Source organism: Dama dama, chromosome 13, assembly GCF_033118175.1.
Source record: "Dama dama isolate Ldn47 chromosome 13, ASM3311817v1, whole genome shotgun sequence".
Lineage (NCBI taxonomy): Eukaryota > Metazoa > Chordata > Mammalia > Artiodactyla > Cervidae > Dama > Dama dama.
The window spans coordinates 64,574,214-64,601,309 of NC_083693.1; the positions used below are offsets into that span (position 1 = coordinate 64,574,214).

General features: G+C 48.8%; 1 protein-coding gene across 2 annotated transcripts in view; it reads left to right on the forward strand.

Annotated features, from left to right (window-relative positions):
• RIN3 (Ras and Rab interactor 3) overlaps window positions 1-27,096 on the forward strand; it is a 133,354-nt gene that overhangs the window by 48,649 nt on the left and 57,609 nt on the right. For both annotated transcript variants that reach the window (XM_061159320.1, XM_061159319.1), the window contains exon 3: window positions 11,351-11,468. In XM_061159320.1, the coding sequence (XP_061015303.1) occupies window positions 11,351-11,468 (118 nt within the window). The remainder of the gene's footprint in view (window positions 1-11,350; window positions 11,469-27,096) is intronic.

Consider the following 27,096-nt stretch of genomic DNA (forward strand, 5'->3'; position numbering starts at 1 on the left):
GGGCTCAGCCATCAGCAAGGTTTTCAAGCTCCCTCAGTGATTCTGATGTGCAGCCAGGATTGAGAAACCCCACTCCTTGCCAGACTACAATCTCATTGTACGTCACAAAGATGGGCTGCATATCCAAACTGGGCTTCAGCCACCAGACCCCCGACCTCCACGGGCACCGATGCCCCTGCACGTGTGAACTCCATAAAGAACTAGCCACTTCTGTTCCAGCCCTAAAAAGCATGATTGGAAAATTTCCCCAAGCAACTGGAAAATAGTCCTAAAATAACAAAAGTGGAAAAGCAGACAGCTCTGGATTGACCAGGCCAAAAAGGGATAGTAAAAACAAAACCATTTATACTGTATTTAGCTTTGAGTTTTTATGTATTTATTTGGAGAGAAGGACGGGCACGCAGTAGCTGCATTCTCTCCCTAAGCATATTCTGTCCCAGCTGTTACTGAAATCAGCTGGTCTTCCCAAAATTCATCATGCTGTCTGAAGGTGGACAGGGAGGGGCTCGCATGCCAGCCAGGGGCTCAGCCCTCCTGGACTGCAGTGATTTACCTATAAAACTAACCCTGAGGTTTGGGAAAGATCCCAGGCCACTGATGCTGGGAGAGAATCTTCTAGATGGAGAGTCCTGGACCCTTTTGTCCCTCTCCCGGACTAGACTGGAAAAGCCAGCTCAGAGAGGGGAAGTGACTTGCCGAAGGGCACAGCAAGCCAGGGTCAGTACTAGGAGGGACACCGTGTCTGGCCTCACGGCCCAGGGCTCTGGCCATGACCTCGCTGTGGCTTCAGGAGGTGGGGATGGGCGAATCCTAGCTCTTCAAAGAAAACTGGATCCTCAGAGCATGGGGTGGGCATGTCACCCATTGGTTTATACAGTTGGGGGAAGAGGATTCTTCTGCTTTTTGCAAGTTCCTAATCTAGTGTATTGGGGGAGCTGACAAAAGGGGAATAAATAAAGAGGGAACAGAAGGAGTGGGCTGACTCAAATGTCGGCTCAACAAGGCACCAGATGACACTTCTACCCATAGAGGAGAGAGGTTGAGTGAGGACGCTGGGGCACAGCAAGCTTTGGCCCCGCTTAATCAGGGAAGGCTTTCGGGAGCACTCGCTCAGGGAGGGTCCCAGTGTGGGCATGAGTGTGACCTGCTCCGTCCTAATGACCCCGGGCAGCCCACATACAGGGATCTTGGCAGTGGACAGAGAAGGCTCCGGGGCCTGGACCTGTCACCTCGTGTTCCCTCTCTGCTCACCTTGAGCTCATCCTTTCACTCGGGGCTGAGACATGAAGTCTGGAGCTGCTAGTGAGGATGGCTTTGCATGTCCAAGGTGCCTGGTGCTCAGTATGTTACCTTTCTGACTATAGAACCATCTAAGAATGAGAAGATGGGAATGCCACCTCCACACCGCAGGGGACTCTGAGGCAGGTAGAGACACCATACATTGTGTGCATGCTAAGTCGCTTCAGTTGTGTCCAACTCTTTATGACCCTATGGATTGTAGCCCACCAGGCTCCTCTGTCTATGGGATTCTCCAGGCAAGATTACTGGAATGCATTGCCATGCTGTCCTCCAAGAGATCTTCTCAACCCAAGGATCAAATGCAAGTCTTATGTCTCCTGTGTTGGCAGGCAGGTTCTTTACCACTAGTGCCATCTGGAAAGCCCCATACCATATATTGGGTGCTTATTATATAGCAGGCACTCTACTGAAGTCACCTGGGCACTTTCAATATCCTTTGAGGCACTGGGTCAGCTGGGAATGCTTTCAGTTCAAGTAATACCTAGCCTATGGTAGCTTCAACCATAAGGTGACTATTGCTTACCTAATGAGAAATCTGGAGGTTTGGCGTCTAGGGCTAGTTTAGTGGTTAAGTGATGACAGTGAGAGACTTTATTTTTTTTGGGCTACAAAATCACTGCAGATGGTGACTGCAGCCATGAAATTAAAAGATGCTTACTCCTTGGAAGAAAAGCTATAACCAACCTAGACATCATATTAAAAAAGCAGAGACATTACTTTGCCAACAAAGGTTCATCTAGTCAAAGCTATGGTTTTTCCAATAGTCATGTATGGATGTAAGAGTTGGACTATAAAGCAAGCTGAGTGCTGAAAAATCAATGCTTTTGAACTGTGGTGATGGAAAAGACTCTTGAGAGTCCCTTGAACTGCAAAGAGATCAAACCAGTCCATCCTAAAGGAGATCAGTCTTGAATACTCGTTGGAAGGACTGATGCTAAAGCTGAAGCTCCAATACTTTGGCCAGCTGATGTGAAGAACTGACTCATGGGTGAAGACATTGATGCTGGGAAAGATTGAAGGTAGGAGGAGAAGGGGATGACAGAGGATGAGATGGTTGGATGGCATCACCTACATGATGGCATGAGTCTGAGCAAGCTCTGGGAGTTGGTGATGGACAGGGAAGCCTGGTGTGCTGCAGTCCATGGGGTCACAAAGAGTCAGACATGACTGAGCAACTGAACTGGCTAATGTCTTCAAGACCCAAGTTCTTTCCACATTTCTGTTCCCTCATTTTCAAGGCTGGCTTTTAAGGCTCTCGGGTTTGTCACTTCATGGTTACAAAATAGTGGCTGCAGCTCCAGCCATCTCATCCATTCAAAAGAAGGAGGTCATGGGCAAAAGGCTTTCTTCTCTTAGGATCAGTCTTTTTGTCAGGGAACAGATGTTTTTGCAGATACCTTACTGACCACTCCTGACTGTGAGGATAGCTGGGGAAGGGAGTGAGTGGCAGAGGTCAGTTAGCAAGGAGAGGGAGGGGACTGGTTCTCAGGGAGCTAACTCATAGTGACCATCACAGACAGGAACTATCATGATCCCATTTTGCAGAGCAAGGAGCAGCCCCAGAGCAGTCACACAGCTCAGAGTGGCCAACTAAGAACCGAACTCTACAGAGTCTGGCTCCAGAGCCCATTGACTGAAGTCTTACACAGAAGGGCCCCAAGGCCCACCACTCTGAACCTTCCCCTTTCTCTCTCTCTCTTTGCCAGTCCTCTCCTGCACAGTTTTCTCATCTGTACAAGGGGTAAAATATTCTAAACCCCAGGGAAGGAGTTCCTGCAAGGTATTTAAAACCTCCAGCCAGGTGTCTGACATGCTCAGAAACATGCTCAGCTGACACTTGGTGGGTTGACTGGGTTGGAGGACATGTAGGAGATTACAACCCCAGCCTGAAGGTCATAGGCTTTGCATTCTTGTCCTGGCTCTGCCAACAACAAATAATGTGACCTCAGGATGTCTTTTTGCATCTCTGGGTCTTGGTTTCTTTAGCTGTAGAGTGAGGAGCTGGATACATCTGTAGCTTTTAAATTTCCCCACTGAGATCTGGGGGCCCCTCAGCAGCACCTAATAGAAGGAAAGTGGGAGATACCCAAAGGATGAGACCCTATCTCCTCATACCCCACAGCTATACCATTATCTACTGTGGTATATGAACCACTCCAAGGTCCAGTGGCTTGAAACAGTCACCATTTGATTTTCTCAGGATTCTGTAGATCAGCAGTTTGGGCTGGGTTCTGCTGAGTGGTTCTTCTGCTGGTCTCTCCTGGGATCAACCACACAGCTGTAATCATCTGGCAGCTTGACTAGGTTTGGATGTCCTGAGATGGCCTTGACTACCTGTCTGGCAGGCTGTGCCCACTGTGGGCTGGGCCTCATGACTCCAGCAGAGCTGCTCAGCCTTCTGCATGTGACAGTTATGGTTCAAAAGGGTGAACATGGAAGCTGACATGCCTCCTAAGGCCTAGACTTAGAACTCAACACTACCACTCTGCTGCATTCTTTTGGTCAAAAGCAAGTCCCAGGCCAGCCTTCCAGGTTCAGGGAAATAGATTCTACCTCTTGAAGGAAGGAGCTGCAAAGAATTTCTGGCCATTTTTAATCTGCTGCATAGATAATCTTTGATTCTGTCTTCCTAGCTCTTTGTTTGGAAAAAAAGATATGTAGTAATAATTTTATTAATAAGTATCATTTATTTGTCAAATGAGATTGAAAGTGAAAGTGTTAGTCATTCAATGTGTCCAACTCTTTGTGACCCTGTGGACTATAACCTGCTAGGCTCCTCTGTCCCTGGAATTCTCCAGGCAAGAATACTGGAGTAGGTTGCCATTTCCTTCTCCAGGGGAAGGTACGGTTGCTACTATTTGCAAATAAAAATCTTAGCATGTGGTTTAGTGTTCAGTAAGTGGTAGCAGTCTATAATAATAGTGATAAATATCTTTAAGTGCATACTCTGTGCCAAGCATTCATACATGTGGTCAACAATTCTCATGGAAACCCTGAGAGATGGATATTATTATACTCAGGCTCAGATGAGGAAATTGAGGCCAAAGAAGTAAAAGTAACTTGCCTACGGACACACAGCTGATAAAGATCAGAGCTGGGATTCAAGTCCTCCTGGGGCTCAAAAAGTGGGCTGCCAGGAGATGGGCAGGTAGAAAGAGAAATAAGATGGGCTTGGGAAGTTTGCATATGGACCCCCCGAGGGTGCTGGAGTGGGAGCTCTGGGTGGCACACCCAGCCCATTAGCCTTCTGGGTGCTCACCTGCAACAACCACTGTGGGCAGCATCTCTGTAGAGGATAAGCAGTGGACACCCAGAGAGGATGAGGGGCAAGGGGAACATGGGCAATTTACTCAGATGCTCTTCTCCTGGTACCAGCTTTGGCTGAACTGCTGGGTTTAAGCACAGGAGTTGCACCCTAATCTAGAACACTCTGCATATGTTCTTGCAGTGAGTCGTACAATGACACTGTTTTTGAGGTGCTATCTTTGAATACTTCCTAGAAGGGACCCTGTGACTAGCTGAGCAGCTAAACCTCCCCAAAGAGGAATGCAGAACAGACCACCTTATTCCAATGGATAATGACCAGTGCAGAGCACTGACTGGGGTTCTGCCTATAGCAGGCCCCTGTGAGTGCCCTCTCCCTCACTGCCGTCTGGGCAGGGAGGGTCAGAGGACTCCTTGAGCCTCCCTCCCTTCTCTCCCCCTAACATATTCACCTCCCCAAACCCCTCACCCAGTGCATTATCTTAGTTTTTCAGATAAGAGCCCCAGGACTTGGCCATGGCAAAAGGAAGTGCTATAGAAGGCTCTGTGGTCACGCCCAAAAGGGTGGGTGTTGGGCACTCAGAATTGGGAACCTGAGCCCAGCCTGGGGTACTTTCCACCCCAGTCTGCACCCCTGCCCTGCATAGACTAGTTAACACAGACTCGATGGCAAGAGATAAGTGAGATGTTCTCGGTGACGCCCAGGTCTGCATCTAGCTTCTGCATTTCCTGTTTGCATGTTCTTGGGTTTCTTTAACCTCTCTGTGCCCTGAGTCTTCACCCATCAGAAGGAATGGTAATAGTGCCTACCTCACCCAGCCGTGAGGGAGCTGGATGATGCAAGATGTAAGTAAGGTGCTTGGTCCAGAGCACAGACGTCAGCTGCCGTTTACATTTCTGCTCCTTACTTGCAGCTGAACCCCTTCTCAAGGAAATCCGTTCTGAGTCTTTTTCACAAGAAACACATGTGGTAGGCTGAGCCCCAGTTCTAGATGGAGCCCGAGACTGGGAGGTTGAGGAATGTAAACCAGCCATGGTCAAGGATGGCAGAAGCAGATGGAAAATAAATTCTTAGTGAGTATGGGTAGAAACCCTTTTATCCCACTGGGTGGCTTCCTACATAACATCTCAGTTACCCCTTCCAACACAGAAGGGCAGGGCTTTGGTTTCATTTCTTGTTTCTGCTAGGTGGTCGTGGGTGTTATTCCAATTTACAGATAGAAACACTGAGGCTCAGAGAAGCTACAGAATGACCCAAGGCCACAGAGCTCATAGCAGGCTGCACAGGGCCCTCTGGGAGCTCAGGAAGAAATGCAGATGGTGACAGATCTTGACTGTCAAATGCGGATTTGACTCTTCCTGCAGCTGGAGGAGTTTCTGTCGGAGGGCTCTTATCTCCCTTCTTTCTCTCTGTGGAACAGGAGGGTGGAGAACAGGGTCAATGTCTCAGCAGAGTAAGGAAATCTAGAAATGGTTACATGCTGGGTGTGAAAGAGCCAGTTAGGTTGCAGGGTGGCATTGCAGGAGGCCCCAGTTGACGCTGCCAATGGTGATTTGTCATTGCAGTCACCCTAGGGTGGGGTCGGTGGGGGTCAAATAGTCCAGGAAGAAGGAAGCCATCAGTAAAGTAAGATATCTACGTTGGAGACTTCCCTGACAGTCCAGTGGTTAAGATTTTGCCTTCCAATGCAGGGAGTTATGGGCTCAATCCCTGGTTGGGGAGCTGAGATCCCATATGCCTCGTGGCCAAACTAATCATAAAACAAACAATACTGTAACAAATTCAATAAGGACTTTAAAAATAACCCACATCAAAAAAATAAAAAATAAAAGATATGTTGTACGTGTGGCCCTGGCCCTCCATCCATCTGTATCTCTCTTGCTCCAATAAAAAATAATCCATCCTTCTGATAGGTATCCTTATTATCTTGTTTTGTTCTCATGTATTTTCTTTTGTGGAAAAAAACAAAACAAAAACTGATTGGTGGCATTTTCCCCAATGGGTCATGTTTGAAATCACTTCCTTCCCTCCTGGGCCAGATGGCAAGGGGCAGCTCTGCCATGCACATATGCTTCTGAACAATGACCTGGGCTTTTGTCTTCTCCCACCCCCATCCCAACACACATATGTACGCCACCCTTGTAAAGAGAGTTCTTGTCCTCCAGAGACAGAATTTATGCTAGTTTGGTTTTAGTTCCGGAGGGCGCCAGCCTCAGCTCCTGCCTGGGCTCAGGGTCGAGGATCCAGCTTTGCTGTCTGCCTTCCCGGGGCACCCCTGGCACCTGCTGGGCTCCCTCCGCATGCCCTGCCCCTCACAGCTCCAGGAGGGGAGCCCTGAGTTCAGCCCAGAGTCCCCTCGTTCCTCACTTACCCCCCCACACACAGACATTCATTTACACATTCATGCACTGTGCACACTCACACACATTCACTCTCCTCTTGAACAGTTAGTTCTCTGATATCAACTGTCCTACAGTTGTAGGATATCCTACAATTCAATTCTGACACTACCCAAAGTGAACACAGATCCCATAAGATAAAGGGAAGGTTCCTCCAAAGACCACTCTTCCTGCAGATGCCAGACACAAGTGGGGTCCCCAGGATCCCCACACTTCTGACTTGACTACAAACATGACCTCCTCTTTAGATCTGATAATTTGCTAGAAAGATCCAGAGGACTCACTGAAAGCATTATGCTTATGTGGACAGTTTGATTATAAAACTCAAGAGCAGCTGAGCGAGAGACACACAGGGCTGAGGTCTGGGTGGGGAGCGCCCCACGGAGCCCCTATACCCTCGCCCCATGGAATCTGGGCACAGAACCCTCCCCACATTATCAGTGTGTTGCCAACGAGGAGATTAAATCATTGCCCCGGGCTTGACCTCTCTGCAGTCCCTCTTCCCTCCCCAGAGGTAGAAGTGGGTCTGTGGGTTCCAGTCCTCTAATTATGTGACCGTCTCTCTGGAGCAGCCCCTTCTTTAAGGTCCTATCTGAGCCACCTGTTAACATAAACTCACATGTGGTCCAAAGGGGCTCTTTATGAACTGTGAAAGCACCCATCACACAGGAAATTCCAAGGGCTTCGGAAGCTCTGTGCCAGGAACCGGGGACAAAGACCAGATGTATTTTTTTATAGCACCCACAGGGTTATTCTCACACACACACACACACACACACATACTCATTCTCTCTCTCTCTCACACACACATACACACTCATTCTCTCTCTCTATCACACACACACACACACACATACTCGCTCACTCCCACATTCCCTCACACATGCTGATTCCCATGGGCCTGATAGGTATGAGGTACCTGGATCTTGATGAAAGTGAAAGAGGCGAGTGAAAAAGCTGGCTTAAAGCTCAACATTCAAAAAACGAAGATCTTGGCATCTGGTCCCATTACTTCATGGCAAATAGATGGGGAAACAATGGAAACGGTGACAGACTTTATTTTCTTGGGCTCCAAAATCACTGCAGATGGTGACTGCAGCCATGAAATTAAAAGATGCTTGTTCCTTGGAAGAAAAGCTATGACCGATCTAGACAGCATATTAAAAAACAGAGACATTACCTTGCTGACAAAGATCCATCTAGTCAAAGCTATGGTTTTTCCAGTAGTCATGTATGGATGTGAGAGTTGGAACATAAAGAAGGCTGAGCACTAAAGAATTGATGCTTTTGAACTGTGGTGTTGGGAGAAGACTCTTGAGAATCCCTTGGACTATAAGGAGATCAAACCAGTCAATCCTAAAGGAAATCCGTCCTGAATATTCATTGGAAGGATTGATGCTGAAGCTGAAACTCCTATACTTTGGCCACCTGATGTGAAGAACTGACTCCTTGGAAAAGACCCTGATGCTGGGAAAGATTGAAGGCAGGAAGAGAAGGGGATGACAGAGAATGAGATGGTTGGATGTCATCACCAACTGGATGGACATGAGTTTGAGCAAGCTCTAGGGGTTGGTGATGGACAGGGAAGCCTGGCGTACTGCAGTCCATGGGGTTGCAAAGAATCAGACACAACTGAGCGACTGGACTGAACTAATGCTTACCTGTATCTCTGAAGAGAAGCCAAAGTGACCTCTTTTCTTTGAAAGGTGCATTTGTAGGGGCAGTTCAGGTCCAGGTGAATGTATCAGCTCAGAGATGTTGCTGCTCATAGCAGTCAAGGTTGTGCCAGGAGTGCAGAGAGGCACCTAGAGGTGAGCCCGCCTCCTGCTAGGTCCCCGAGGAGGTGCCTTCTAGGTGGGGTGCCGGCACCCCCACCCACGGCCCATTTCTGCCCCAGAAGCCTCTCTATTGCCTTCCTCCACTCACTGGGTTCGCAGATTGTCTCCAGCCCTGTGCGAGGAGAGGCTGGTAACCTCATTTCTGACCTCAGTTCAAGGACTAATGGATGCCTTGTATCTCTGCTCCCAGAGGCACTCTCCCAGAGAGCAGACGCTTAAACCAGGAGACCACCCCCTGTGGGCCGGGTACGGGGCTCAGGATCTCGCGCTAAAGGGCCTGAGCTCAGATCCCAGGCCCAGCCCTAAAGAGCCTGGCGGGCTATGGTCCACTAGAAGAAAGTGTTAGTTGCTCAGTCATGTCTGACTCTTTGCGACCCCATGGACTGTAGCCCACTAGGCTGCTCTGTCCATGGAATTCCCCAGGCAAGAATACTGGAGTGAGTTGTCATTTCCTCCTCCAGGGGATCTTCCCAACCCAGGGATTGAACCTGGGTCTCCTGAATTGCAGATAGATTCTTTATCATCAGAGCCACCAGGGAAGCCGCAAGGGGCTATGGTCCATAGGGTTACAAAGAATCGGACGTGAATGAAGCAACTTAGCATGCATCTACAATTTAATGACATTGAATTAGCAATTCTAATACTATAGCATTATCATCATAAATTTGTCGTTGTTGTTCAGTCTAAGTCAAGTCCGACTCTTTGCAACCCAATGGACTGCAGCACGCCAGGCTTCCCTGTCCTTCACTGTCTTCCAGAGTTCAGTCACTTTCATGTCTGTTGAGTCAGTGATGCCATCTAACCATCTCTTCTGCCTCCCTCTTCTCCTTTTACCTTCAGTCTTTCCCAGCATCAGGGTCTTTTCCAGTGAGTCAGTTCTTCGCATCAACTGGCCAAAGTATTGGAGCTTCAGCTTCAACATCAGTCGAGTAGTAATCAGTTGGAATGACAGAGAATTTGGAGCATTGCCCAAGAGGTGGTGGGACAGTGCCTTGGAGGGAGAAGGGAAGAAGCACCATCTCCATGTTGCTCCAGAGCCTCTTATGCTTGGGGCCATGTGCTCTGGAGGTCCCAGTGGCCCTGCTCCCCAAATTTTTCTCAGCATCTTTGACCAGGCTCCTGGTCTTCAAAACTCTAGCCTGGGCTCTTGGGAGGGGCCTAGACCCCTTGTTGGGGATTAGGGGGAAGGAGGGGGGGACACAGTGACCAAGTCCTTTCTCAGGAAAGGAAGGACCGACCCTACCCTGGCGAGAAGACCACTCCTCTCCCTCTTCCCCAGGTGGACGCCATGCCCTGGGAGGCTGGGGAGATTCCAGAAGGTGTCTGTTATCACCTGGAATGAGGGATGAGCCTGAGTGGGGCCAATGGAGACTAAAAAGAACATTTTTAAAATGACAGAGTCTGTGAAAGGAAGCAGGGGCTCCCTCCCCATGATGGCCTTCTGGGGTTGGAGGGCACAGTCCCAGGGAGGCTGTGGCTATGACAAGGGAAAACTTCAGAGTCTCAGTCCCTTTAGCTGAGCACAGTGGTCATCTGGAGCAGGAGAAGTAAAGGTGAAGCATCTATAAACTTGCTGGCTCTGGTTTAGACTTCAGGCTCTGGTTTAGACTTCAGGTAATGCTTGGTTACTACAGCACAGATAGGTCCTCAGGGCTCAGAAGCATCATTTTCGACTAGAGTAAATCCACAGGAGAAGAAAGGACAAGTTCCCCCCAGGCGGGATGTGGGGAACAGAGAACGGCTGCAGGGCCTGGGGTCCAGAGCGTGGATACCAGTGACCTGGGCTGAATCCCAGCTCTACCCCATCAGCTGTGAGGCTTTGGCCAAGAACAGCCTTCAGGGTGTGTCCTGGGGCCCAAGCCCATACAGGTATTTCCTCAGTCAGTCTTCACATCAGCCTGAAGAGCCAGGTCCTATTAGAGTCAGGGAGCATCTCAGTTCCTTCATCTGTGAAGCAGGGATAACAGCAAAACTCAACGTCACAGGGTTATTGGTAGGATTAAGCAAGTAAACATATGCAAAGCATTCCTAACAGTTGCTGTCACAGCACCAGCTGTATATTAGTTATTTGCTATTTTTGTTTCCATGGGGAAAAAAATAGTGTGACTTGACTAATATCTATGATTATTTCCAGCCTCCCCCAGAGCATATGTGGTAGGGTGTGAGTTGAAATTCAGCCGTTACGTCTGTGCTTTTCTAAAAGTAGTCCCCAGACCTCTACCTGTACCAGATTCAGCTGATTCCAGACCCACCCCCGCCCCCAACAAACCAGCATCTCAGAGGGTGGGGACACAGGAATCTGCCTTGATTTAGCTGACCTTCACTTCCAAACACAGATGAGAAACTGAGGCTCAAGGATCCACGGCACATGGGCCAGGTGACACACGGCTCTTGGGACAGAACCCCTACTTGTCCTTGGGAATGCTTAACTCCACCCCCACCCCGCCTCTTGGTTTCTGGAACCTTCCAGATGACTCCCATCTCACAGTTGTCCTTCCAACCTCCTGCCACATCTTTGACTCACGGAGCGCCCTCTTTCTCCATTGCAGACGTTCCTGGTCCGCCGAGACAGCAGCTTGAAGCACCTGGTGCTCTGTGTCCACTTCCCTTCCCTGAAAGAGAGCTCATCCGAGGTGCTCGAATACACCATTAAAGAAGAAAAATCGAGTGAGTACCATCTTCCCGTTCTGCCTCCAACCATACAGCAGCAGCAGATGCTACACCCTGTAACCACAGACACTCCTCTCAGGCCAGAAAGCTCTAAAATTAGAAGAAGGGGGGCAGCTTTCATCTGCTGAAGTTGTTTGGCCCAGTGTGTTCTGAACTCAGGTTTATCACTCAAAGTCAATGTATTTCCGCTCACCCATGTCACAGTTCGATGGCTTTGCTTCCTCAAGGCCCCTGTGAAGTTTCCTTTTGTTTAGGTCATGCTGAAGAAAGGGAAGGAAAAGAGGGGAAATGTCTGGGGCCCTGGATCCTAGTGACAGATCAGCACACAGTGATCTTGGACAAGTCACTGAACCTCTCTGAGACTCAATTTTCATATCTTTCAAACAGACAGAACAGTCTCTTCCTGTGTGTATCACACAGCCTTTGTGAGGGTCAAATGGGCAAGCACTTTCAAAGACAAAAATCCTGTGGGTGCCCAGGGGTGCCAGGGGGCAGGCTTGGGTCTCTGTGGAAAAATATTTGGGGACCCCAATAAAGGGTTGGTTTGTGTGCAACTGAAATGTTTGGGCTTCCCCCTCCTCTCATGTGCCAAGTATTAAGATCCAAAAAGCTTAATAGAAGAAATCTGTAGACTATTCTGAGCACCAGCTCAGGTCCTCTTATAAATGGATCCAAGAGTGTGGGAAGCTTTTTATTCTTGGTTAGCAGCAGAGTAACAACAGTTGAAAAAAGATAAAATATTTAAGTGTTTAGGATAGAAATACATAAGGTAATCAAATGTTTGCATAACTGAATGTTACATGTTGTTTTTGTTTAGTTGCTAAGTCGTGTCTGACTCTTCTGCAACCCCATGGACTGTAGCCCGCCAGGCTCCTCTGTCCATGGGATTTCCCAGGCAGGAATACTGGAGTGGGTGGCCATTTCCTTCTCCACGGGATCTTCTCAACCCAAGGATCGAACCCACATCTCTTATGTCTCTTGCATGGACAGGCGAGTTCTTTAGCATTGAGCCACCTGGGAAGCCCAAATATTATGTACATACAGTAAATATTTTTACAAATATTTATTCAATATTTTAGGGTGCTTGTTTCTTAAGAGACACTTGTGCCCAACACTGGGAAGATGCAAAGATTTTGAAAAAGACAGAGTTCTGGCCTCAAGGCTCTCCCAGTCCAGCTGGAGGATGGGGGACATGGTGGGTGCAGAGACAGACCTCTGCACTTGCTTTGCAGCGTGACAGTTGTAACTGCACTGGGAATCCAGCTCAGGGGCGCAGAGGCTGCAGACCATTGTGGGAAGGACTCTGGGAGGATGTGAACGAGAAGGGAATACAGGCAGGATCCAGAAGAGTGAGGATGTTAATTGAATTATATGCTAATTTTCCAGCTCAGAGAGGGGCGGAGGAGAAAGCAAAAGCAGGGGCAGATTCCTCTTCTTGCCAAACACTGAATGGGTGAAACATCATCTGCTCATTTGTGTATTTAACAATTGGTTATTAAGTGCCTCTGCATGGTGTCGGGAGCTGCTGTAGCACTGGGACACAGCAGGGAGCAAAACACAGGCCCTGCTCTGAGAGAGGAGACAATAAATGAGTGAGTGATGTAAGGTGATCATCCGATGGAGAGTCATGCTATGGAGAACATGTAAGCGGGAAGATTAGCCAGCTGCTGCAATAACAACAAAAGTTGGAACAGCTTGAGTTCGATCCCTGGGTCGGGGAGATCTCTTCGAGAAGGAAATGGCAACCCACTCCAGTATTCTTGCTTGGAGAATTCCATGGACAGAGGAGCTTGGTGGGCTACAGTCCCCAGAGTTGCAAAGAGTCAGACACCACTGGGTAACCGACACTTTCACTTTCAAACTCAAAAGGGGCTAGTTCTTTATCATGTGCAAGATTCCTGGTTAGTGGAGAAAGCTCATTCAGGGACCCCATCTTGAGCATGCAGCCTCCAATTTCCTGAGGTTGCCCGTGCATGCATGCTAAGTCACTTCAGTCTTATCTGACTCTTTGCAACCCTATGAACTGTAGCCTGCCAGGCTCCTCTGTCCATGGACTTCTCCAGGCAGGAATCCTGGAGTGGGTTGCCATGCCCTTCTCCAGGGGATCTCCCCGACCCTGGGATCAAACCCTTGGCTCTTATGTTTCCTGCATTGGCAGGCAGGTTCTTTTACCACGAGTGCCACCTGAGAAGGCCTCCTGTGGTTGACTCCATGCCAACCACATGGCAAGGGGAAAGGGGAGTCTTGTGGATGGGTCTTACCTCAGTGCCTGTAAGTCAATGTGACACTTGTGCTCACGTTCCATTGGTTAGAACTTCCTCACATGGCCATGCCCAACTGCAGGGGGCACTGGGATATGTAGTCCAGACATATGTGTCTGGGAAGGCACAAAGAGCCAGGATCTTGGTGAACTGCTCGGAGTCTGCTCCCTGGGTAAAGGGTAAGGAGTGTGTGGGGTTGTTAATTTATAGAGCAACCCTTAATGACTCCTGTCCTACAGCATCCAGCAGGAAAGAAAATGTAGGGATCTCAGAGAGGAAGGAGAGTGTTACAGTTTCCCCAGACCAAACATATGGTGACTACAGAAGGAGTGAGGTTGTTTGGGGCACCTGGTGGCTACACAGACCCTGGGTGCACTTTTGATCTTGGAAAAAGACAGCCATCAGCCTTCCTGCTTATGGACTCATTTCGTCCTGCTTCTTATGGAGAGTAAGTAACCAGGCTTTTGGGGACTTGGCTGCCCAGAGTACCTACAATTGTAGGAATCAAGTATCTACCATCCTTTAGAAACCCAGGAGTCAGTTGTGCTCTTGAATTTCAACACCAACATTGGGAAAGTAGCTGAAAGTGGGGGTGTTGTGCTGAGCCAGTTACATGTCAGCCCATGTGCAGGAAGTGGAAGGAGGGAGCATGGTTTTAAGGGCAGGCTGATCAGGGAGCCTTCGTGGAGGAAAAGGGGGTTGGGCTGGATGGATGGAATGTCTAGAAGCTCTGCCTTCCGAAATCCTTGGCCCCGGAGCTTCTTTTCCCACCTCCCTGCCCCATCTCCAGGGTAATCACTTCTCAGTCTTCCCACCCCAGTGATAGTCTGGCTGCCCCAGGCTTTCGGAGCTTGGTTGGGAAGCACGCACAAGGTCTAATCCATGGAACCAGATGTCACATCTGGTTGTGTGTCTCATTCTTGAGTAGGAGCCCAAGGAATACGCCAAGGCATTCGGGATGAAGGAAGCTTCCTTCTCTGATTTCATGTCTTCCTCCCGGGGCCACGTGGTAGAATCCCATTTTCCATTTTTAAACCTTTAAAAATGTATGCTCAGCTTAGCTGAAAAAAGAGCATCAAAACCCAAACCAAACATCCTTCGTGAAACATAACTCTTCTAAATCACTCTTCGTATCCATTCCCCAGATGTCGTCTATAGGTTTGTATGTGTTTCATTTTGCTCTTTTTTTTTTTATTTGACTCCTCTGCTTCCCAAGCCTCAGCCCTGAGATCTGCCCTGAGAGAAACCAGACAACAGCAAGAAATCAGCAGGTGGTGTGTTTCTTTGCCATGTTGCTTCAGCGTTCCACCTTTGTGCTGTCTCCTGTGTGGTACCTGCTCCTTAAGATGATGGTCAAGCACAGACCAGGGAAGCCACACAGCCTATGTTGGAATCAGAGCTCTGCCTTTAACCACCTGTGTGACCTTGGGCCCCTTGCCTAACCTCTCCAGGCCTCTAAGATGGGGATGATAATGGTGCCGCCCCCATAGCGGGCTGGAAGGAGGAGTTAGTATATCTGAAGTGCTTAGGGTAGGGCTTCCCTTGTGGCTCAGTTGGTAAAGAATCCGCCTGCAATGCAGGAGACCTGGGTTTGATCCCTGGGTTGGGAAGATCCCCTGGAGAAGGGAAAGGCTACCCACTCCAGTATTCTGGCCCGGAGACTATACGGTCCACGGGGTCACAAAGATTCGGACACAACTGAAGTGCTTAGGGTAGTACCCAGAGCACCCCAGAGGGTAATAACTGTGTTTGCTATTATCACTGTGTTGTTATTGCTGTTATTATTAAGGCTCCTTCAGGATTCAGGCAAAAGGAGGGGTGGATTAAGCCTACACACTGGGTTCCAAGGTTCTGGGTATCTTCCCTCCCAGTTTGTGGGGCCTGGCCGTGGTCCTTTGTGGGAGGAAGGAGCCACCAACCTCTTGCATCCTCCTGTGGCCATGGTGGCTGCGGTGGGGGGTGGCCTGAGGAGGAAGTGGGCAAGGGAAAGGCCCAGAGCTGGACCTGGGACCTTTTGTTGGGATTCCCCACACAGAGCTGAGGCTAAGGAAGGAGACAAGGGGATCCCCCAGAAAGTGGCCTCATCTGTGGCTTTCCTCTGTCGGCCTTGAATGGGAGAGACCTTTGCAGACCCCCTCTGTGCTTCTGTGCGCTTGGGTCATCCTCTAGTTCCTTGTTAAGAGTTTTTTGGCAATATCCTGAACCAGTCCGCTCAGGCTGGTTACGCTGTGGTGACAAACGGCCCTGCACTGCAGTGGCTTGTATACCCACAGGACTGCGCACACAGTAAGGCGAGTATGTTGCTCACTCACATCACATGTCAGCCGAGACTCTTTACAAAAACATTTCACTCTGCAATCTGGGCTGAAAAAGCAGCACCCATGTGGGAACAGAGAGGAGGAAGAGAGATGGCAGATTTATTCAGAGGTGGCAGAAGTCACTTCCCATCACATCTCACTGGCCAAAAGAGGTCGAATGGCCAGACCAGACTCAGTGGGATGGGAAGTATGATTCTCCCGCCAGTGTGTGACTAGCACGGAGGGGTAGCGACTATTTTGAACAACTGTTGTCACCTATTGCATTCCTGATTCCCCTCTGTGCTGCTCCAAGGTGACAAGTGCATCACCACTTAGCTTCATCAGGGACACTCAGAGGCCAGACGTGTATGTGTGGCGGATAGCGGCTGAGAACTGGCAGAAAAGACATTGGCTCAGGGGATATAGTAGGTGAAGGGGCAGGACACAGGATGGATGGAGTTCTGACCAGCCTTCAGGTGCAGCCTTGCCCCTTTATGGCTGAAATTAACTAGCTGGCTGGGGGACATGAGCTATCTTTTTCATTAATCTGCACCCTTGAGGATGGCAGCAATGACACCTTCATGTGATGGCATTTTCTTCTGGCTGATATATAACAGAAAGTCAGGTGGCCCTGTCTGCAGAAGAGGAATCCTGAGACAGCAGCGGATGGTGTGGTCTGGCCCCTACAGGAAGTGACTGCCCAGTACTCAGTCTGAGCCACTTGGCCTAGTTTTGGGGCAGCCCCACTTCCCTTCTTGCCTATCCCCTATTCCACACTGACCTCTGGCATTAGAAAGGCTGGCCTGTTGAACTCAGTTTGGATTTCTTCTTGTTCTGTGCAGATCTCCCTCCCTTGGGCCTGTGATTTGGGGCCAAGTAGTTGAATGCGATAAATACACTTGCACTTGGGAACAGAGCCCACCTCTGCAGTGAATGTTGTGCTAATTGGTGCTGATGATTACCACCACTGGACTGGGGGACCTTTCAAACCAAGGAGGGGAGAAATTCTAGATGAGTCCTCCCCAGCAGTAGAGATCTGTATGTATGGGAGGGCAGAGTGTCACACAAATTGCCTTTGAGGTCCACACTGGAGATTTGCTTTGATGCTCTTGGGTTTGACCCTTTCACCAACTGACCCATTATCCTCAAATGAGATTTCACCTGTATTTGGACCAAAATATATAAAGTCCATAAAAAGGTGAGGAATGATTATGTTAAAGTCAGGTTTGGTGTGAAGAAGGCAAGCTCTTAATATTTTATCAGGCAGGAGGCATTGTATCATGGTTAGTCTTGTCCTGTTATCAAGGCAAACCTGTTTTGAGATCATGAGCTTTGGAAAGACTGACAGTTCTAGGTTTTTATTCCATCCCTGGCATCTTCTGACATTAGACAATTATCTTAATATCTCTTTGCTTCAATTTTCTCATCTGCAAAATGGGAACATCTGCAGCATGGCTGTTGGAGGATTGATGAGTGATCACAGGAGGGATGCGAGGCAGTGCTGCCTGGCACACAGGAAGTACTCAGCCTTGGACCTGTGCTATTGTGATCTACAATCAGAAATATACACGGTCTTCATTCCCATTCCTGGCACAGAGCTCCCTCGGAATTTTCTAAGTAAAAAGAGCTGTAACTGTGTCTTGAGACACGTAACAAACCCTTTCAACCACACCTGAGTTTATGTCAATGTGGTGACTTTGGGAAAGTACCTAAGGATTGGGGTTGGTTGCCAGGAAACCAATCATTCGATTGGAATGTTGGAAATTTCAGTTCCACTCCCAGCCTCTGGGAAAGGGAGAGGAGCTGGAGGTTGAGTATCACTGATGGCCAATGATTTGATCAGTCATGTCTGTGAAATGGAGCCTTCATAAAAACCCAAAGGGACCGGGTTCAGAGAGCTTCCTGGTTTGTGAACACAGTGGAGATTGGGGAGAGCAGAGAAGCTCTGATCCCTTCCTGCATACGTTGTCCTGTGTGTCTCTTCCATTTGGTTGTTCCTGAGTTTTATCTTTTAATACAAACTAGTGATGTTGTGAGTAAATGGGTTTCCTGAATTCTGCAACACACTAGCAGATTAATTGAACCCAAGTCATCAGAACCTCTGGTCCCATAGGTGATTGGTCACAAGCACAGGTGACGACCTAGACTTGTGATTAGTGTCTGAAGTGGGGGTGGGGGTGGTGGGGGAAGTTTTGTGGGATCTGACGCTCTCTAGGTGTATCGTGTCAGCATTGAGTTAGACTGGAGACTTCCCTGGAGGTCCAGTGATTAAGACTCTGCACTTCCAATGCAGGAGGGTGTGAGTTCGAATCCTGGTCAGGGAAACTAAGATTTCACATGCTGCATGGCTCAGCCAAAAAAAAGAATATGTTTTTACATTTTTAGAAATAAAGAATTGAGTTACATTGTAGGACACCCAGTGGGTGCTGGAGAATAGCTTGGTGGTTTGGAAAGCACAGGCACTGGGATTGGTGTCAGAACAGAGGTAACTATAATATCCTAGTGTTGTCTCCTGGACAAAATGCAGTCATGTATGGGGGAAAGCTGTCACAGTGTCTGAGTGTAGTAAGCACTCAATACATTCTAGCAGTTATAATTAGCTGTGGGGTTGAGTAACATGCAGCTCAGACCTCAAAACCATCACTTCCTGCAGCGCCCTGCTCCTGTAGGACTCCTCTAAGAAGTTAATTCATTCTTCTTATCTCATATTGGTTATTACCCATGCAGGTTTTGGCAAAAAAAACGTAACCGCAGTTTGTATTTTTCTATTTTCAGTAATTCCCTTTTCAGCTTCCAGAATTGAGGTTGGCCCAGGAAAAAACGCATCATCAGATAATTTAACTCCAAGAACCTTACTGTAAATCTTTGGTGACTTTGGCTCTTTCTTTCTTTCATCGATTTTTGAATCATAGTGGTGCATATTTTTTAGCCTTCTTTTTTCACGTAAACATTTTATTACGCGCTTTCTCTGTGTTATTAAACATTTCAAAGACTTTGCATCCAATGAACTGTGTGCTGAATGACAGTTAGCAAGGCCCTGTAAGACACGGCGTGTGACATTGGCCGACGCTGAGCAGACCGACGTGCACTTAACCAGAAATGGAAGTCAGACGGTCATAAGAGCTAGAATGTCAGTGTGCACTTTGAGGGCACCAGGAGTTTGTCTGGCTCTGTGGAAATGGAACACCAGGGGAGGTTTTGACAGAGAGAGGAGAAAGATCCAGGACACGTGGCCTCGGAGGCAAGAGAAGAGGGAAGTGGGTTGTGGGGGGAGGGGAAGTGTCACACCGTCACCAGGCCCCAGCGAGTGGCCTCAGCCTGTGTGTACCGTGACTGCCACCTTCAGGGGCTTTGCAGCTTCAGAAGATGTGTCTGGGGGAAGACAGTCCAACTCAGCGGCTTCAGAGAGCCGGGGGTCTCTGCATAGCTACTGCCCCTCTTTTAGGGGTGACTCCAGAGGGATCGGGCCCCAGTGCCTCCTGGGCTTCCTGTCACAGGAAAACTCTGGGTTTGGATTATCAATGTTTGTGTCTGGGGCTCCTACCTTCCTTTCCAGCTGTTTCTGCCTCCCTCTGCCACCTTCCATGAAAAACTGCTCTCTGGAAAGTCTCTAGCCAGTAAACAGATTCATACTAACATGTGAAAGACTAACACCACCATAAAGTAGTGCTCCCAGCCAGAAGGGCGTGCATCTCAGTAGGAATAACGTTATTGTACTGATATTACAGGGGTGGAGCGCCAGGCAAAGAGCGGGAGTTGGTTTGTCCTGGCCGTCCTGAAATAGCAGAGGAGGGGGGCACCTGCATCTGACCTCCAGCAATCTCCCCACGCCCACCACCCGCCCAGGCCGGCAGACTTCCTGATGAGACTACTTAGGCAGACAGTGAAGTTCTTATGTGTCTGTTGCCTGATGGAGGCAGTTTCTCCCAGGCTATCTCCACGACGAGGCCGGTGGGAGACAACTAATGCTTGCATCCCCATCTGACGCCACCCTCCTCTGCACTCAGCATGTCACCCCGCCTCTGTGCTGTGCTCGGGGGGCTCGAAGCCCTCTCCTCTCAGCCAATCAGCTGTACTCATCTCCAGAAGGGTAGAGCTTCTGTCTGATACATCTGTGGTCCCCATAGCCTAGCAAAGGGTAGGACCACTGCTCAACCGTTAGTCATACCCCACACTTGTGCAGAGAGTCTCTAGGACCCAGAGAGTGTGCTTTGGAACCCGATGGATCCAAACTCAAATGCCACCCCTTTGCATTCATCAGCTGTGAGGTCTTGGCCATGCTACTCCAGCATCCACCTCAATAAGCCTCGGTTTTCTCGACCGTGAAATGACCTCATAATCAGATGACTAACTGAAACTACATAGAGTCGGTACTCATGAAAAGTTAATTGCCTCTTCCCCTTCTCTGCTCACCTTCACCCTTGACAGAGAGGTCTTGGAGTCAGAAAACCTGGATTTGCATTCAGTTCTCCTGCTTAATTGGCTCTGGGAACTCAAGCAAGGTGTAACTCCTGGGCCTCGCTTTCATCAACCATAAACAGGGTTAAAGATGCCCCCAAGGAAATTGCTGTGGGGAGTAAACAAGAAAACATTCGGACATACCTGAAACCTGACAGAGATTCTAGAGCAAGCTGCATGCATCCATCCATCCATCCATTCATTCCCATGTATACATAACTAGCATCTATTGAGCCCTGGGCTCAGAGGAGACCAAATTCTACTCTCAGAAGGATCACTTGGGTAGCTGAGTGGGTTAGAAGAAACAAGACAAAGTGCTTTTTACAAGTGGCTTTGCAGTTCTCACGGTGTCCCTGCATGGAGCTTTGCTCTGGAAGGAGTGCCCCCAATATTCAGGACTTCTTAGGGATTGTTCCAGGGGAACTCGGATTTGAGGGGTTTTTTCCAAAAGGGAAAGCTGATTGTTACCTCTGGACACTTTAAAAAAATTTTATTTGCTGTGCTGGACCTTAGTTGCAGTCCGCGGGGTCTCAGTTGTGGCTTGTGGGCTCCAGATTCCTGACCAGGGATCAGAATCTGGCCCCCTGCATTGGAAGCGCGGAGTCTTAGCTACTGGACCATCAGGGAAGTCCACCTCTGAGTACTTCTGAAGTGCCTCACAGATTTGCCTGGCTCTGGAAGCTTCCAGGCAGCTTTCCAACCAGAAAGAGGAACAGCATCAGTGTGAGTTTATGCAAAACCATGGCGGGTATCAGTGAATGGGGTCCTAATCTGGCCCCACCAGTAACCTGCTGTGTTACCTTAAGCATGTCACTCAATGTCTCTGGCCACCTGACCTCACCAGGCAAGAAATAGATATAAAATGCCTTAGAAAGATGAAGCCCCATACAGAGAGAAGGTGCTATTCTTGGTTTGCCTGGCCCCAGACATCCCAAGCACTAGGATATGAAGCCTCACCACAGGTGAGGAAAATACATGTTGTTCAGTGTCCCAGGCAACCCAGCTGGCCACTTGGGAAGCCACAATATTATACCTGTCCCATCAACTTCTCCTTTCTGCCCAAACTATTTAAGGAAGCAGTCAGAGATGAAGCCTTCTGGAAAGTTCTGTAGAAATGGACTGGTGACTTCCATGATTTTTTTTGTGTGTGTGTCCATCTCCCTGGATATCAAGTATCTGCCTGTGATGCAGGAGACACAGGATATGCAGGTTCAGTCCTTGGGTCAGGAAGATGCCCTGGAGAAGGAAATGGCAACCCACTCCAGTATTCTTGCCTGGACGGAAGTCTGCGGGTCTACAGACCATGGGGTTGCAAAGAATCAGACACGACTGAGCAGTTAAACCACCACCATTTCCCTAGCTCTGTTAAGAATCAGTGAATAGTTTGCATTGTTTTATTGGCAGTCCTGAGTATGTTACATACATTCTTTGTTATGCTTTTTGCTGTCTCGGCCTTGGTTTACACAGTGGAAACTTTCAGGGAACTTGCCACAGTGGAACTTCCCCTCTTGAGATGTTTCTTTAATGTAGTCATTCTTTGCAGTTCAAGACTGCCCTGGGCAGCCCCTAGGTGAGACTCAGTTCGCAATACTAGACCCTACCCTTGAAATCTTATATAGCCTTTGGCCCCAGCTACTGGGGAAACTCCCCATGTACCACACTGTGTACCAGACTCCCTGTGTACCAGGCATGAGGTGGTCTTCATGGAAGTCGTTCCTCTTGTCTTCACCACAGCCCTACGAAGCAGGTGCTAGACCCCCATTTTGCAGCGGAGGGAATTGTGCCCAAAGATGAAACTGGGACTGAAGCCAGGCTCTCAACTCCACGTTCAAAGCACCTTCATCTGAGCCAGGTTGTTTCTTGTCTTGCCTCCCGTGGTCCTCATGTGCATGGGTCTCCCAAGTTAGGGGGTGGTGGGGGGCACAGAGAGTGGGGGGTCGAGCAGACCGTCAAGGAATATACATGAGAACTTTGAAATTACCCTCCAAGTATGTGAAAGTTGTTCAGTCATGTCCAAGTCTTTGCGACCCCCATGGACTATACAGTCCATGGAATTCTCCAGGCCAGAATATTGGAGTGGGTAGCCTTTCCCTTCTCCAGGGGATGTTCCCAACCCAGGGATCAAACCTAGGTGTCCTGCATTGCAGGCAGATCCTTTACCAGCTGAGCCACAAGGGAAGCCCAAGAATACTGGAATGGGTAGCCTATCCCTTCTCCAGCGGATCTTCCCGACCCAGGAATCGAACCAGGGTCTCCTGCATTGCAGGCAGATTCTTTACCAACTGAGACTGAGCTATCAGAGAAGCCCACCCTCAGAGCATGAGGCCTGAGCTAAGAGTATAGCCAGGTGCTAGTGCTTTATTTTCATTGCACAGAGCCAGAGCTGGAAAGAAAGGAGCAGACAGGGGCTGGGTGGCTTCAATAAGGACAGCTATGGAGAGGAGCTAGTGGGATCACCTGAGTTCATGGCCTCTTAATGGTTCTCCCTCTTGATGACTGTCTGCAGGTGGGCTTGTCTCTGAGCCTCGATTTTGGTGGGGTCCTAGAGCCAGGTCTTTCCAGCCCACGAGAGTTCACAGTGCACATCTCCTCCCAACTCAGTGCTTGAAATCAATGCAGTGGGAGCATTTACATCATGGAAATTGGAAGATGTCATAAAACTGGGGCTTTCTTTCCCTGGAAAGCTGGTTGTTAAACATTACCAGCACACCACCATTCAGTTTCCTTGTCTATGAAATGGGGACGGTGCTGCCAACCTCATGGAACCATTGGGAGGGGATGTATGTGTGAGCATTTTGCAGACTAAAGCATGATGTGTTTTGTGTGTGTGTGTGTGTGTGTGTGTGTGTGTAGATATGCTGCGTATATTTATATGTAGTTTGTTATAATTCTCACATGATAATCTGTATCTTTAAAAGGGGTTGGGGGCTCTTTCTTTGCAGAAACAGGAAATGGAATCAGGGAGTGGAACAGCAGGTGTGGCAGAGATTCCCAGAGAAATTGGGTGGATTGTTTGAGATCGTGAAGTCCTTTCTGGTGGAAGCCTGAGGGCTGGGACCAAAGCCCTGTGAGTCATTGAGAAGATGTGATGGAGCATGTTCTGCGGTTTTCTCTGTGGCAGTGGCTGTAGTAGAAAGAACCGACACTCGGGCAGACTCCCATGTGAAGTCTGCTTTGTCACTTACTAGCTGGTTGAACCTGGGCAAGCTCCCTTTTTGAACTTGGTTTCCTCATCTGTGACTTACATGTTTGGGGAAACCCATGGAGGGGAGTCCGTGGGTTTTGGCATCTGTGGACTGTGTGCTGAGTTTGTGTTGGTTCTGTTCTCTCCTGGGCTCCCTCAGAACTCTGTTTTCAGCATCTTGGGATTCCAAGTGAACCCCTGGTTTGCAGAGTATAGGTCAGGGGTTGGTCTCAGAAGCTCCCTCTATGCAGCCCAACCTAGAATCTCTCTGCCTCCTCCTCTACTGTGTTATGACATGGAATATTTCCTGAGAACTTGGTTAGGAACAGTGAGAGAATGCTAAGGAACTAGGACATTGAGAGCAATCATTATTCCCTAAGCATTTTATATGTTTTAATTCATTTAATCTGCACATTAGCTCTAGAATATAAACACTATCACGTGGCAGGTTGAAGGTGGCTGTGCTTTTTTTGACACTCTTCCCATCAAGAAGTGGAAGCTAGGTCCTTGGCTAAGAGGAGACTCTGCCTTGGGCCCGCCAGTGTAATAAACTGCACTCCACTATCTGCATTGTCCTTCTGAGTGAGTTTGTTTCCTGGAAAGCATGGCTATAACAATGGTATATTTCAGTTCAGTTCAGTTCAGTTCAGTCGCTCAGCCTTGTCTGACTCTTTGCGACCCCATGGACTGCAGCATGCCAGGCCTCCCTGTCCATCACCAACTCCCAGAGTTTGCTCAAACTCATCCATTGAGTCGGTAATGCCATCCAACCATCCCATCCTCTGTCATCCCCTTCTTCTCCTGCCTTCACTCTTTCCCAGCATCAGGGTCTTTTCAAATGATATTGGTAGTCAGCTATTCTCACTCTGATGGCTTCAAGGAACATAATGATAGTGGGGGGAGGGGGAGAAATGTTCTTTTTTCTTCCAGGATAATATGGAAAACTCATGTTTTCTCAACTATACAATCCAAAAATAATTGCTGCTTAAGTTACTAAGTATTTATTTGCATCACTTCATTAATTAGCAATTTGCATTGTACCAAGTGGTTTTAGCTCCTTTAATAGATTCCAAGCAGGCCATTAGGCTATTCAGTTCTGGTTAGTTTTATACTTATTCGTGTGAAGAAAATGCAATAGAAAGATTTCCTGAAGAAGTCTTGTTTGGAATTCAGTGTTTAAACAATAAAAAGAAAAAAAAGTGATCAACATTGCTAACTGTGAGAGATGTAGGAGTGGTTTACCCTGAAGACCTAGATCCTTAATAGGTCAGTTCCTGTCACTATTGTCTCACAAAATTGTTTTCAAACAGAGCAGAGGCAAAGCTGAGAGGTCTGCTTATTACCATAGTTAAAAACCCCCGAACCCCCCAATGATAAAAAAAAAAAAAAAAAAGAAGTGGAAGCTATGCCCTCTCCCCATGAATCTGAGTCAACTCAGACTGCTTTGGGCAATAGAATAAGGCCAAAGTGATACTATGCCAGTTCCGTGTGTAGCACTTTCGAGAACTGGCAGCTTCTGCCTGGAGTCTGGGAGCCCTGAGTTGCCATGTAAGAAGTCTGATGACCCTGAGGCCACTGTCCTGGAGAAGCCTGGAGATTATATGGACATAGAGAGAGGCCCAAGGGGGCCTGGCTGAGTCTAGCCTTCCAGTTGTGCCTGCCAAGGCCGAGGCATGAGTAAAGGCTTCTTAGCCCTTCTGGACCAGACTGATCCCCAGCTAGTATCACCAAGTAACCTAGTCAGTGCTAGAAGGAGCAGAAAAATCTTCCAGCAGAGCCCTGCCCAAATTCCCAAGCAACAAAATCATGAGCTACAATAAGATGGTGGTTGCTTTATGCCACTAAATTTTGTAAGTAGTTTGTCACACAGCAATAGATACAGAACAAGTATGATCCCTGTTTCATAGATGAAGATACTGAGGCATAAGGAGGCTAAGTATCTTGCTCAAGACCACACACTAGTAAGTGGTGAGGTCAGGACTTAAATCCAGGCAGCCTGGCTCCCCAGCACATTCTTGACACACTGCTGTGCTGCTCTTGAGTTGAAAATAGGGCTCTGCTCTCAGGGAAACTTCTATCTACTTCGGGGTGCAGGGATCACATACACTATATGATTAAAGAATCACCTGAGACATTCAATTATTCATTTACTCAAGGACATTACTTAAGGACATTAGGCCCTAGGGATACAGAGATGATGATATTAAGAAAATGTTAGGATTTTACTGTACTCAGAGGAAGGACCCCCGACACTGGAAGGTGAGTGAGACCCCACAGCTCACCTCTGGGGAGTGAAAACATGTGAGTTGTGTCTTGAAGGATGACTAGAAGTGTCCTGTTTGAATGAGGGAGGAAGATCACACGACGTGGTAGGACAGGACATGCAAGGACATGGAGTTACAGGATATTGGGATGTGTCCAAGGGATGTGGTGTCTGCTGGAACATAGGGTGTGGGGAGGGAGGGACAGGCAGAGATGAGACCATTGACCAGAGCGGATCACAGAGGGGCATGTACCCATGTCCTGCAGCCCAACCTTTATCCGAAAGGCCACGGGGAACCCCGGCAGAAGGGCATTCGGGGTGGGTGCTGGGTGGGGTGAGGCATGATCTGATGCACCTATTAAACAGAAGTCCCTTACCACTGGGGGCAGTGTGGAGGCGGCAACACAGGGAGACCCCAGGGGATAAACACTGGAGGGAGCTCAGCTAGGAGGCAGCATGTGGGGCCTGGACCTGACAGTGATGGTCAGTGTGGGGAGGAGGGGACACGGCCCAGAGATAGCCAGGAGGAAGAACTGGCTGAGGAAGGAAGAGGAGTCTGTGGCTCCTGGGGCCCCTGGTGTTGGGGACTGTGGCAGTGTCAGCCCAGGTCCAGGGGAAGACTGGCATCACGGGGAGCCACCACGCCAGGGGGAAAGAAGCCCACCACCGTCCCCCCGGCGCCTGGAGCAGTGCCTGACACATAGCAGGTGCTCGGAAGGTATTGATGATGCAAGGAAGGTATTTCATTGATGAATGAAAATGAATGAAGCCTTGGGTCCAGGCCTCTGGAGGGAGGGTGGAGCCCGAGGTAAAGCTCTGAGAGTCTCTGAGGGGTGAGATGCTAAGCCCACATCATCTCTCTATGGTGGTCACCTCCTGTGGGGTCCAGAGGCCCGTTTCCACCTCTGGGCCTAGAGATCAATCCACTCTTCTTACTGGGCAGTAAAAAATGCCACGTGGTAGCCAAAGGGGCCCTTCAATTAGATGACAGCCCAGAGGAAGCCAAGGCTCTGTGAGTCTGCTTGCCTGAGGACATTGAACCCTGACCCTGACCCCCGGCAGGTCACGGGAATGTCCCTGAGCCCACAGAGATGCTCCTCTGGCAGCAGCGCTGGTGTCCCTTCCCTGCTCAGGGGAGCACTCAGCCCTAGGCCTGCGGAGG